This window comes from Glandiceps talaboti, chromosome 18 (assembly GCF_964340395.1).
Source record: "Glandiceps talaboti chromosome 18, keGlaTala1.1, whole genome shotgun sequence".
NCBI classification, from domain to species: domain Eukaryota; kingdom Metazoa; phylum Hemichordata; class Enteropneusta; family Spengelidae; genus Glandiceps; species Glandiceps talaboti.
In genome coordinates, this window is record NC_135566.1 from 7,087,739 (window position 1) to 7,102,780 (window position 15,042).

General features: G+C 34.8%; 1 protein-coding gene across 1 annotated transcript; it reads left to right on the forward strand.

Moving 5' to 3' along the window:
- The first annotated feature begins 204 nt into the window (after positions 1–204).
- On the forward strand, positions 205–11,536 carry LOC144448951 (pre-rRNA 2'-O-ribose RNA methyltransferase FTSJ3-like). Its single transcript, XM_078139335.1, has 17 exons — positions 205–349; positions 1,403–1,508; positions 1,736–1,862; positions 2,012–2,111; positions 2,868–3,086; positions 3,624–3,826; positions 4,032–4,204; positions 4,747–4,839; positions 5,453–5,588; positions 6,339–6,502; positions 7,320–7,485; positions 7,878–7,971; positions 8,427–8,672; positions 9,233–9,335; positions 9,934–10,018; positions 10,377–10,564; positions 10,788–11,536. Exons 1-17 carry the CDS (start codon positions 283–285, stop codon positions 10,987–10,989), a joined length of 2,472 nt encoding a protein of 823 aa, XP_077995461.1. The 5' UTR covers positions 205–282; the 3' UTR covers positions 10,990–11,536.
- The last annotated feature ends 3,506 nt before the right edge of the window (positions 11,537–15,042 follow it).

Here is a 15,042-nt window from a genome sequence, read left to right on the forward strand (position 1 = left end):
TTCGTCATGTTTTCTCTTTGATGTTTATTAATCATATTATATCAGAAAAAGTAATAATTTAAGGGTATTTATGATATTTCTTATATCATGATAGGCGTTCATATATTTCAGTACTGTACGAGGTGAGTAAGGCCCCGAAATTGATGAGGATATCTTCTCGCGTGATTACATGAGAACTGACGAGATACACAATTTTGATGACGATTTTAGAGATACACATGTGGTACATGCTTTCGCCACAATCCTAGTTCTTGAACGAAATAAGTCTCAGTTTAAGAAAAAATGGGTAAGAAGATAAAGACCGGAAAGAGGCGGAAGGATAAATTTTACAAGTTAGCCAAAGAAACAGGTAAGAGTTGTTCCAGTTATACGAGTTAAGTTATCAAATGCTATCGCAGTGTGTACCGTACGTACGTGGTACACACGTGAACAGCGAAGTACCTTTTAAATTAAAAATAAAACTACCACAACGTACAACAGCAAGACAGTATATACTGTCTATGCGAGAAGGAATATATATATATATATATATATATATATATATATATATATATATATATATATATATATATATATATATATATATATATATATATATATATATATATATATATTATATATGTATGTGTGTGTGTGTGTGTGTGTGTGTGTGTGTGTGTGTATATATATGTATATATATATTGCTACATATGTATTATATATATATATATATATATATATATATATATATATATATATATATATATATACACATATATACATATAAATGTAAGTGCGATGCAAATATTAGTAGAAGAGTAGAAGAGTTTCATGCTTCGAGCGATCTTCAGACAACTAGATCGCTCGAAGTGTGAAACTCTGAGTATAGACTTATTAGATCCTTTATATTATTTTGAATTAAGTCTATATAATATATATATATATATATAATACTTTTGATTGCCAGCCATTATTATATCTGTTCAGATCGAGTGCTTCTTTAGATAGAAACACCAAGACAAATCTCTGGATAGTCTTGCTTGCAGATGGAGTAAGAGACTTGATTCTGACGATGTTCCCATCCTTTCTCCACACTCTGTCAGAATCGAGTCACCCACTCCATCTGCAAGCAGGACTGGTCTGTGGGGTACTGTGTACTAGTATCAGGAAGATATGATTTCTCAGAAGGGATTTTGTATACTTTTGTATGATCAGTAAACATCTTGGTACTGCCAATTAAGGTTATGAGACTTCATGATTGAACTATTTCAGGCATTAGAACAAACCGAAAGAAACAAACTTCATTAGAATAGAATGATCATTTTGAATAACATTTAAAGCCACTATGTTGAACTCTATATCTCAGTAGGATATTGTGTAATGTTCAACCTGTGTAGCTACAAATTTTGTTTTCTATTCACAGGTTACAGAGCACGTTCAGCTTTCAAACTTTTACAACTGAATAGGAAATACCAATTTTTACAGAAATCCAGAGTTCTTATTGATCTGTGTGCAGCTCCTGGAGGATGGTAAGATAGTTTGTATACATGTATTCATTAATAGTTTACTTGTACAAGTACACTATAATGTACCTTGGACAGAGCAGTAGGCTGGAAAACATGTCCCAAAGGGTGGTCCATCTACGTACAAGTGTTCAACATTGGGGAAGTGACACCTTGCTCCCACCCCCCGCCCTCCCTGAGAACTGTACCAAAGGAAACAAATCTGATAGGTTTTCATTTTATTCCTACGCTAGGCTTCAAGTAGCTGCAAATCATATGCCAATGTCAAGTTTGATAGTTGGTGTTGACTTGGTACCTATCAGAGCTATCCCAAATGTTACTACATTCCAAGCTGATATTACGACAGAAAAATGTAGACAGGTAAGTGACATCAATTATGATAGAAAAAAATATCGATTGTCAGATAAAAGTATTGTTACATATAAAGTTGACCACAGTTTGTATGATATGTACCAGACAAATGTCAAAGGTCATGGGTGAATAGAAATATATTTCTTGTCTGTTGATAGCTTTTATCAAAGGAACTGAACCAATGGAAAGCCGATGCAGTGTTGAATGACGGTGCACCAAATGTTGGTAAAAATTGGATACATGATGCATTCTCACAAGGTAAGGGAAAGATTTGTCTGGAAAAGAGGATAATAAAGTTTATGCGCATGCAGATTGACACGCACTCATACACTTGTGGACATGTATATAAATTTGAAGTGATAGTAAGTAGTAACAGTCCCCAACGTACCGGGTAATAGTGAAAGGAGATGTTTCGAGCAATTCTCTTTTGTCAGCTCAGTCTTTGTATGGCTGTCAGTTTTTGAAATGACTAAACCTAGTCAGTTTAGAGCAAAACAGATGCACACACACACATATATATAGATGTATTATGCAGACATTCACATAACTGTACACAAGACATTCACACAGACATACATATACATGCCATAGTTTGAAACAAGTGATGAAATAGTGCATTTATTGATGTATTTCTCATACTTAGTATGTAAAGCTGTGAAAAAACAAGTTTATTTCAAAATTCAAAAAAAAACAAGATAAATAACCAAGTGAAAATGGAGAATATAATGTACATGGTTTCAAGACTCAATAGGACAGTAAAATATAGTTACTTCGGAACGGTAAAATGGAAATGAATGCAACATTTCTATACATCTAATAGAGACCTGGCAATGATTTCATTATTTAGTGTTGTCTCTCTCTCAAGTGAAGACTCTATACAGGACTTCACAAAACAAACTCACATATGCAGACAACCACAATTGATGATGAGACAGCCACTATTGATGATGAGACGGCCACTATTGATGATGAGACAGCCAGTATTGATGATGCCATTGTTTGTTTTTTCTACAGCATCTCTGACTTTGAAAGCATTAAAGTTGGCATGTGACTTCCTTAATAAGGGTGGTTGGTTTGTTACTAAGGTGTTCCGATCCAAAGACTACCAACCATTGATGTGGGTATTCACTCAGTTATTCAAGAAAGTCCATGCAACCAAACCACAAGCCTCCAGATCTGAATCAGCTGAAATCTTTGTAGTTTGTCAAGGTTACATAGCTCCAGCTAAAATAGGTAAGATCTTTACATTAGAATCTTTCAGATCTTTCTGACATAAAAACTTGAACTTGATCAGACTCCAAATTCAAGCTATTTCCGTACCACAGAGGTTACAGTTACTGGTGTTTGAAATTAAGTATACATTATTTGCCTAATACCATTCCATAATTTGCTGCGAGAGGTCATTAGACTCCAGTGGGTGAAGCCTGGAGGGGACTACTACATTGGGTCCTGTGCATCTGTCCATTTGTACACCTGTAACTTTCACAATAGTTTACATGAATGGCTGCCATATTTGTCATAAAATTCTGATCATGAATTAGTAAGTTGAAATGTTGGGAGTATGTCTTTGATGAAGACTTGTTTTTCTGATAATAATGTGAGCCAAAGGATTATGGGTACATGAAGTAAATGTTTATATCTGAAATCTTGATACTGACTTTGTGAAAACATTGATGTTGATGCCCAAAATACTTTGGACTGTGTCTTCTACAAAGATTTGTTTTTTGTATTGTTCAGATTTGTAATTTTTATTTCATATTGGTTTTCTAGATGGCAGATTTTTCGATATCCAGCACATTTTCAAAGAAGTTACTGCTGAAGCTAAGCCATTAACAGTTTTGAACCCAGAAAAACAGAAGAAAAAGTCAGCTGAGGGCTATGCTGATGGAGATTATACACTATACCACACAAAGACTGTCACCGATTTCTTACAAAGTGAAAATCCTTTAGATGTTCTAAGTTCCTGTAATGAGGTAATGTTTGTCGTGTTTTCTCTGCAGTTGTACTTGTTGTTTTATAGTTGTAATAGGAGTCACAGTTTGTCTTTGATAGTTTTGTAAATGCCCGCCTGTGACTAGACTATAACTATATATAGGGTGTAATTACATAGAGTTACAGAAACCAAGTCATTAAAAGATTAACTAAAAGTAAACTTAACTTTTCATTTCATATTTGTAGTTGAAACTTGACAACAAGGGTGTTGCCAACCATGAGTTGACGACCATTGAAATCAAACAATGTTTTAAAGACATCAAAGTTCTTGGTAAGAAGGACATCAGAGATCTGATTAACTGGAGAAAAAAGATGTTGAAAGTGTTAGAAGACAAAACACCTACTACAGAAGAGAAAAGGTAAAGCTGAATATCCTTGAATGTTTGACCAAATCGATAATATGATACAGTTAATATGAAAGTAGGACCAAAACAAACAGTTTGATATTTTGAACTGACGAAACATTACTCAAAGATAACAAACCGTTTGGTCACAATGTCTGAATTGAACCATAATATAAGCTACATATATATATTCAGTGTTGTCAAGAGAAAAGTAGAAAAAAAAGTTAGTATTTTGTTAATGGAATTGTGTACACTGATGTAAAGAAAACTGGAATTTTATTAACCATATCCTCATTTTTCTGTAATATGAGATCTCAGTAAATATAGTTTAAAGTATGGTCATTATTTTCACCTAATTGTTTGCCATAAATTTGCTTGAGCAGACCAATATCCTTGTGTTTGTTTGTTTGTTTGTTTGTGTGTGTGTGTGTGTGTTTGTTTGTTTGTTTGTTTGTGTATAAATGTATCTATTTACATGGGTTGTTTACTGTTATTAGTTGACATTGTGTTGTTTTTTGTAGTTTGTTTACATTATTTGTATTGTTCATTTTTCACAGTGAGCCAGACAAGTCCGATAGTGAGGATGAAGATGAAGCCATTGCAGGAGAACTGATCAAGTTGAAAGAAGAAGAAAAATCAGAAGCTAAGAGGTTTGTAGAATTTTATGATAATTAGCCCCCAAAGGAGTATGTCTTCCATGAAGACTTGTTATAAGGTGAGATGGAGTAATTGCTTGAATGTGGAACTAATATGCACTACTGGTGTGAATACTCATGGTGAAAATTTGTGTATGTTTATCACTGTTGTTGCCCATTCCTTTCTCACAACATTAGAGTGCTTGCACAGTTGTCAGTATCTATCACTCAGTGTAAGGCCATTGCAGACTGCAAACAGGAAATTGAGAATACAGCGCCCTCACTCAAATTGGGGGGTATCATCACCCCATTGTATCGTTTCTTAAGATTATATTCTGTAGAAGTGTAAATGAGGGATGTTTTTCTTATTATTCAGACATCGCAGAAAGCACCAGTGCTCTGATTAACTGAGTAACCAATACCATGTATACCCCAAGGTACACACAGACAGGAAGTAGAGCGCCGCCATGGCAAATTTTGGAAAGGCCTATTCCACTCTATATCAATAGCTTTGAAGCTTATACATTTGTAATTTTTTTTGGAACTTGTAGTATGCTCTGAAGTATTGCTATCAAAATATAAATCTAAAGTAATGAATTACCCTGTTCTTGTCCTTGCCACATTTCAGAAAGAAGAAACAGTTACTCAAGAAGAAAAGAAAGTTGAGAGAAAGACTTGCATTGAAGATGGATCTCCCTGACGACAAACCTGAATTTGGTACTGATGAGTCGGTGTTCTCACTAGCCAAAATCAAAAGTAAACAGGTGAGTAGTCCTGGCTACGTTTATAAAAAAGTAAACAGGTGAGTTGTCATGGCTATGTTTATAAAAAGTAAACAGGTGAGTTGTCATGGCTACGTTTATAAAAAGTAAACAGGTGAGTCGTCATGGCTATGTTTATAAAAAGTAAATAGGTGAGTTGTCATGGCTATGTTTATAAAAAGTAAATAGGTGAGTTGTCATGGCTACATTTATAAAAAGTAAACAGGTGAGTCGTCATGGCTACGTGTATAAAAAGTAAACAGGTGAGTCGTCATGGCTACATGTGTAAACATTTGTTGTCAAGTTGTGTGCTCATTGTTGTCTTTCCTCCACTAACGTAAAGAATATTCTATTGAAATGTTGGTGATGTTACTAATTTTAGGGAATTTTGTTTACCTGAGTTGTGAAATCAATATCAAACTTGATTTACTTCAAAAAACTTGCTGAGATATAAAAAGTTCTCAGTCTAATAAAATGACAGATAGCTGACACTTCAGGATTAACCCTTGTATGAACTAAAGTCTAACACTACTGAAAGTGTAGGAAATCTATGATGTTTTGGGTAGAATGGAATATAGAAGAAAATAGCAATTAATATGCGCTATAGTTTAGATTGACTTCACATACCATTTTAGATGGCTGGGCAGGGGTGGGGGGAGGGGGGATTTTTTGCATGTTCAACACAGCACTGTATTGTGATACTAGACTTATATTATCAAATAACCAGGTATCTGTGTTTTTATTCTTCTACAGCAACTGTCAGAAGTTGACAAAGGAGATATTAATTTTATGGATGATGATAAAGAGGAGGATTCGTCAGATGAAGAAGAACTACAGTTTGAATCAGATGACGATGATGATGGTATTGATGTAGATCGGTATGGCAACAGAAGAAAGATGAAACCACTAGATGATGAGTAGGTGTCTTTGGATTTATGAAGTCATTAATGTTTTTAATGAACACCGCTGCAGGATATAAAGGCAATTGTGTAAACTTTGGGTTCTTGAGTTTTTTCATATTTTAGATCGCATCCATTACACACGATTATCAAAATACACCAAGTTGAAATTTATTCATCACTCAGTAGAGGTCCTTGCCATGGACACGCATTGCATCATGGGAGTCAGCAGACATGCATATGTAATAGCAAAACATGAATATTCATGACTCTTAAGTGTTTATTATCTTCAAATGAATCCGCTTTCCAACTCATAGTCCCCAAATTATATGTAAAACAGTGGTAGTCATTATACTCATACTCCCCCAAATTATATGTAAAACAGTGGTAGTCATTATACTATATACAATTTAGTTACAGTGGAAGGCAAATATGACTTTATATTGCCCTCTAGTGATTCGTATGTTTAGATATTATTCCCCAATATTTATCTTTGTTCAGCTGAGGAAAATACTAGTGAACTAAGGGACCGTGTCATTATGAGTCGCTAGACAAGTAATGACAGACCCCTAGGTCTTGAGTATTATCCTGCTGATTAATGGTGATTTGAAATGTTTTGAATCACATTTCAAGCACCACAAAACCAGTGACATAGACACGAGTTGTCATGACGTAGAACGACCAGGGTATATAATCCATATTTTCTGTTCAAAGACAATAACTTGGCTTGAATGTGGTATATAGATCTTTAACAAGGTGAGAGGAGTTCCCATATTGAATACTAGCTGTTGCTATCTTAACTGATTACTGTCTTCATTTGCAATGATACCTCTAGGGATGATGATGAAGATGATGATAGTGATGATGAGGATGAGGAAGAGGACGAGGAAGAAAGTGAGGTCGAGGAAGATGTTGATGAAAAGGAAAAGAATCCTTTGATGGTAGATTTAGAGGAGCAAGCTGTCAAAACAGCCAGACAAACAAAGATGTGGTTTAACAAGGTAAGAATACGACTAAACCACATTATAATGACAGGAGATTTGTGAGGTACCAACGGTAATCTCTGCAAGCAGTACTCAAGGCATAGAGCATAACATATGTTAAAAAACAACAGACAAACATAAAAACAACTGTATTCTTGCATCCAAAGTATGTCGTAATATAATGTAATGGTATCTACACAATGTATAACCCATTCATAACGCATCCCATTCAACCCATCTCAACCCTATTTCTCCCATTTTCCCTCCTTTCACTCCATACTCTTCTCATTCCACCCTACCCCAAGTTCGACATCAATATCTTTCATTTCCCCTTCCATACTTGATTAAATATTCCATTCTAATCACAATACTTCTGTTAACGTTGAAAATTGGTGTGTGTTTTTTCCTAGGACTCTTTTTCTGGTATCGAGGTTGATAAAGACGAAGATCTTGAACTAGAAGCCATGACTAAAAAATACAAAGAGAAAGGCGGAGTAGTACTAGGTAAGCTATTTATAGAAGCTATGACAAACACATACTAAGAGAAATAGTTCTGGGCAAGCTATCTATATTTTCTCACACATGCAGAATCACTGCTGTTCAAAAAATAATTTTTCAAAAGTTTCTTAGTGACCTTGCTACAGTTACATTTGTACTTTTGTTTTGTACTAGGCATCTGTAGTCAACATCTTCATACTACAACAGTTGTATCATAGTCTTCATTTTATGATTTTGTAGGTTGATCATTATTTTGAAGAGATGTAAGTAGTGGCTTTTGTGGATAGATCACACTGAATGGGAGCAACAAACTAAAATGTGAGAATTGGTACTTTTCATCATTTTTGTTAAAGTAATGCCTATGGATGATTTTGGCAATCCAAATCGTATAGCTCACCGTCAGTAAGTCGTCACACCCAAAATACTACTTCAAAAACTGTGATGTGTATTTTTTTCCCCAGATGCATCAAAGAAAGACAAGACGAAGAAGAAGCAATCACCCAAGAAACAAGTAAGATTTGATGACTCGACAGCTTCTACAGAATCAGAATCAGAAGATAGTGACTCAGATGACAGCGATAGTGGCAGTGATTATGATGACATAGTCATGATGAATGGGGTTTCTGGATCTGGTTCGCAGGGGCAGAGCACTTCAAAAAGGAAAGATGGTGGCAGTGATGGGTTTGAAGTTGTACCAGCTGAGCCAGGTAAATTTGTTAGTACAGAGAGTGGGGAAGATTTCTTGGGGATGTTGATATTAGGGAACTTTTTTTCTTGTAGGAATTTATGAAGTGTTAATTTATCTGATAAAACAGCAGTTCTTAGGTCGATATATGGAGTCAAGCCATTTTTGTATCGTTCAATATCTCTGTATTAAGAAAAAATTGTAAAACCCTTTAGAAAAATAATCAAAATTCCCTTTGATCCGAGTCTTTTTTTTTAAAGAATTGCATGTCTTCCTGTTTGAAATTTAAGATATTAAACAAAATGTATGAATTTTATGCAAAATGATGCAAGAATATCGTGGTTTGTGAATATTAATTTCAAAACAACTTGTGTAGTTCTACTTACCAGGTTCTCAATTGAGACTATAGCAGAGTAAATGGAGTATGAAGAAAATACAATATTCACATATAATCACACACTTTTATATCGTAAACACTAACCTACCCACTCATCTACCTCAGTCTTTCAAATTTAATGTTGAAAATTTTGTAAATTTGATGCTATCCACAAACTTGATATTACTTTGTGTTTTTTTTTCCAGCCAAGAAAATCAGGAAACTAAGCCCAGAGGGACTAGCCCTAGGTGCACTGATGGTTTCATCAAAGAAGAACAAGAGAGAGATTTTAGAACATGCTTACAATAGGTAAATTTGAAACGATTGCAATGTTTGGTCCATCTACTATGAACCCTTGCCACACTATGATGTTAGATATACAATGTACAGCATTATAATGTCTCTGATACTCAAATTTACATATATTGTGGACTGTGTATTTATAATCGTGATCAAGTAATTTCCAGACATTCAAATAACTTTCAAATAATTGAGTGTTTTTGATTTATAACTACTGCTCCCTTCCACTGATTTGGACAAGTCCTACACAGTTTACATTTGTAAAATCATCTTTTGCCTAACTTGTAGTTTCTTGTGTACAAATACCCCTCTGGTAGAAAGTGGATTAAGCCAGCTGAATAACACAGGGTTTCTCTGGTCTCTTCCTGTGTCATTCCTACAATACTTTCAACAAATTATATTATATGGCCTCGTACCTTCTGACATGGTGTAAAAAAAATCCATCTATTTGAAGTCAGCATAACAGGAGTTGACATAGATTGGAGTCTTTCAAAATTTACTCTAATTTCATGTCTCGGTTTTCAATTTTGTCTCGTGTTGAATTTTGTATTTTGAAATATTGATGTTTGGCATTGTTTGTAAGGTTGTATATTTGTTTTTATCTTAGGAATACCTTCAATGATACAAATCTACCGGATTGGTTTGAAACAGATGAATCAAAGCATCGTAAAAAACAACTTCCAATAACCAAGGTATCGTAATGTAAACTATATATATGTAGATGAAAGTGTCAGCGAGATGAAGATTTGTTTCTGGTGCTTGTAAAATCATTACACAACATTTGATTGTTCACCAACGTGCACTGAAGGAAATTGTTGTTTTGTTATTTTCCAAAGGTTGAACACAATGTTCGGCGGCCATTTTGAAGTATAATATGGGGAAATTTGGAAAAAAAATTGATCACTTGTAAAAAATATTGCATGGTGACACCTTTAATGTTTCAAGGTATGAAGATTTAATTCTGTCATAGTCAGATACCTTGATTATCAAGATTGTATGTAACCAGTTAAAGACAGGTCATTAATTTGTTTGTTGTTCTGTTCTATGAAGGAAATGGTGGCCGAATACAGGGAAAAGTTGAAAGAGATCAATGCCAGGCCTATCAAGAAGGTAGCAGAAGCCAAGGCTAGGAAGAAGAGGAAAATGTTGAAAAAATTGACAAAGGCGAGAAAGAAAGCAGAGGAGATTTCTGATACACTCGACATGGGAGATAGGGAAAAGGCACAGCAAATTAAAAGGTACGTCGTATATGTAGTCAACAAAGTAGTACTTTTGAAAACAATTTTCACCAGAATTTGCAAAGTTGTGTGAAAATGTTCCACTCTTGTCAAACTACTTCAAATGTAGTTCACTGACTCATTGTGACAAGGCCCCTTAGGTCACTCATATTTTCCTCGGCTGAAGAAAGAAAAATATTGGCGAACAGTATCTGGTTATTCCTGTAATTTTTTCTATCTTCAGTTTATACAAGAAGGCTGGTCTGCTGAATAAGAAGAAAAAAGCTGACACAGCATATGTGGTAGCCAAGAAAAGTATAGCCAGCAAGAGGGTACGCCGACCAGGAGGTATCAAGGGACCCTACAAAGTGGTAGACAAACGAATGAAAAAAGAAGTACGAGCCAAAATGAGAAAGGAATCCAAGAACAAGAAGAGGAGGAGATAAATTTTGATTTGACAGAGAGTGACTGTTTTAATGAACTGTACAGACTAGTTGTCGGTGAATGAAATATCATATTCACTTTCAGTGGATTCAAGATGGAGAAATGATGGACTATGAACTGACTAGACCATTCTAGGGGGATCAACTAATCCTTTGCAAAGTATTGTGGGATTTGTGTGGTTCATAAGAGAGAAATTCTATCATTTTTCAAAATTTACATTCTAGAATGTAATTATGTATATCGTCATGTTTATTGAAATAAACTGAGATTTTACACCAGTGAATGTTCACAGTTCTTATCTAATATTGGAAGAGTAAGTATGATGGCGTGACCGTGGAAGTATGTGGGTTATACTTCCATGGAGTGGCCTACTGAAGTGATGTTACGTTCATGCATGGAAGTAAAACCCGCTACTTCCATGGTTTATGTAACTAACTCTTGCTATGATTTGCACAGGATATGAACACAGACACCACACACACAGTTGTATAGCAACACACCATAACCTGCTCTGGCTTGGGAGAACGAGGATTCTGGAGGGGACAGAAGTAGGCACCTATATCATGTAGCATTTGTGTATTAGACAAATTCACACAGATATCAAACAAAAACATATCTTTTTTATTGTATTTTATTAATATTTAAACAATATTTTAACATTATTGGATTTATCAGTCTCCTCAACTTGGATTTCGTAATGTCATAAAAAATTTCCAAAAAGTGTTTGTAAAACAATTCATAGTTACAGATACATTGAGAAACAACGGTTGAAGGTACAACTTTGATACAATTCAAACTTTACAATTTTACATCTGGAAAAATGTGTAATATTCACACATTTAGTCTAGTATATAAGTAACAAATACAGAAAGATTGGAAAACGTAGTTAGTATTTCACTTGAGATTTAATATTATCCCCTGCAATTCATTCCAGTTAAGAGTATACATACATTTCATTTGTATATCTTTGCACCGATTACATGAAAAACATCAGTGAAATGTACAATTTTTCTGAAATTTTTGGAAACATACATGAAATTAAAATGTTATGAAATAGACTAACTTGTATGCAAATTGTTTGAAATGTGACCAACACATAACCCTGAAATATTCTGCTCCTCTACGAAAGAACTGAATAGAATCTTTTCTACTGAACAGAAATGACACATCTCAAATTATTCTGGTAGACTGCAACTACTACAAAACCTGCACTTAAATTTTTTTTTTTTTACAAATTTTGGCACATATTTCTTGCATTGCACAAGGATCTCGCAGGACATAATTTGTCTCGAATAAACTTTATTTATTTGAATATTCATGGAATATTTGTTAGCTGTTGGATAACAATCGTAACGGACATCATTCAGCTAAATACTTATGGTGAGAACTGCAGTCCACCCAACTACAATGAGGAACCAATTAGTAGATATGGACTTGAGAATGGTAAAATTTGGTCTTTGTTAAAACTTAAATTGTCGACCCCATATGGGAGGTCACCTTAAAGGTCTAAAAAACATAACATGAACAAAATAGAATGAGTGGAATAAACCATGTGATTGACTTTAGTTATTATTGGGACTCGTCAACTTTTTTTTATCAACCCAAATATATAATATATACTCAAATAAAATGACAGGTTCACATTCTTTCCCATTCCCTTTTCATTTGGAATTTTGTCCACTTGAGTATACTATAATGTAACTTGCGTGTAGTGGCTGAAGAATAATAGTCAGATATTGTGTTTGTCATGTACAGAAATCACTGTACAAAACTTAACTGCAAGTCTGTGAATTTATGGGGTGTACTCGCATAGTAAGGGTATATACAACCATATATGTACCAAGGTTTAGACCCCCTGTTTTTGATAGACGTTCGACTATTGATTTTTTAAGCATTATGTAGAGGTTTGACCACCTCTTTGAAAGCTTGTACGACCTTTGACCCCATATTTATGACATTGTCATAAATGTGAGGTCAAAGATCGTAGTTTCCAAGTTGCCGATTTTCAAATTTTTCACAGCCTTTTGACTCAACATACTTTCTGGTAGAATATAGATATTTGACACTTAGTTTCTGGCTGAAATGTAGACATTTGACACCCTAGATTTTGTTCCTGTAATCTGATACCACCATGACACATCTGTACCCATTAAACAACCAAGTATCCCCCCCCCCAAAAAAAAAAAAAAAAAAAAAAAAGTATGACCACGATAAGTTTATGTGCTAAAACTGACTTGGTAAATGACATTGTTTGATAGAAAATATAATCACAAACAGAACTTCAAAATATGGGTTTTCATGACACAAAAATTTGACTTAAAAAAAAAAATAGAGGAAAATATAATTTTTATATTTAGATTTTTATTGAAGGCAGTATTATGTAGAAAATGGTGCCAATGGCATTGTAGCACAATTGATTGAACTGGAGTTAATTCAGTCTGAGTTGTACAGGTATTTTGTTGATATGGACTTTCATTACAAAGGGAATGATCATTTCAAAGTTGGAAAGCACCAACAATATGTAGTATTTTCATAGACTTTTTTTTTCATAGCTCTGACGGTGAAATTTGACAGGATTTGAACTGTTTGTTGGATAAAACACTTTTACTTCACCATATCAGTGACACTATCTGATGACTACAATGGCATGCGGCAACTTGTATTTCAAGTAAATAGCGCCCTCTAGTGATCAATGTGAGACTTCAAACCCTTCAATTGTTACATCTGGGCGGCCTAACTTTACATCTCAAGAATGCATGTTGAATGAAAACTGGAAGTTACATTTCAGGATATCACACACTTATTGCCTGGCTGTGAGGGCACTATTTACCCAGGGGATGTTATGGAGCAAGTATTTCTCGAAGCTGAAATCCATGGGAAATAATTGCCACACAATGCCCGGACATAACAGCACGAGGGCCTGAACAAGACCAGGTAATAAGTGTTTTATAACACATCACATTCACAGGCATGTATTCTTTCCAGAGTGTTTTTAGGCTTAGGAAATAGTTGCTGCATAACAGCTCTCAGGTTAATAGCCCTCTACTATTGCCCTCATAGCCCGGCTGAATAAGTGTTTTATCACATCACATTTTCTTTCGAGAGTCTCAGCAAATCACAGGTACGACTCTCATGCTACATTAATAGTGCCCTAGGAAAAATTGAAAAGAAATATTAGCCCGTTATGCAAATTGAGGTCACTATGGGTCACTGGTAGATATCACGTGACACAATCTTAGCTATTCACAGAAGGCTGTATGAAAACACTTTGTTATAAGATATTACATCACAGAATTGTTACCAATACTCAGAATTTATCACTAGGGTTCTCTTTGAGGAACAGGAAGTGCTGAAGGGTACCATAGGTAAAATTTACCTGAGCTCCCAAGGTACTACAGTTACCCACACCAAACATATAATGCACAGTGTGGAAACAGATGCAAACTTCACCATATTTGCCCCTCTGTTAATTTGGTTCCAAAATCTTAGCAAAAATACTGTAAAAGGTATGGAAAACAATGCAAACCTTACCCCCCCCCCCCCCTCCTCCTACCCTGTCACCCAATTTCAAAATCCAATTTTCAAAACACTTAATATGCACAAGGTATGGAAAGCTATTCAACTTTCCCAACTTTCCAGTTGCCCAGGTGCACAAACCTTTGTAAAAACTGAGGTGCTATCAAAAAGCAATTATTTCACTTCTGTCTATTTGCTCAATGTAATGGATTCAAACATGGTTAGCTAATTTATATGATACCCGTAGCAGATGACATACAGAAACCTCAGAAACATTTTCAAAAGATTGCGGGTATCGTACGTGAGATTTCACTTTTAAAATCATACAAGTATAATTGCATTTCGTTATTTGGTCAGTTTTAGTACAAATTACCCAAAAATATCAGCGAAAATTGCGGACGACTTTTCATTATTTCAAATGTCACAGTTTAACTGCCTGCAGGAAGAATACAATATCCTCAGCTTTGACATTTCAAAAGTAAATGACGAAAACTCGACATAAAAATAGAAAGACACAACTGGAGGGTGAATTCATACAT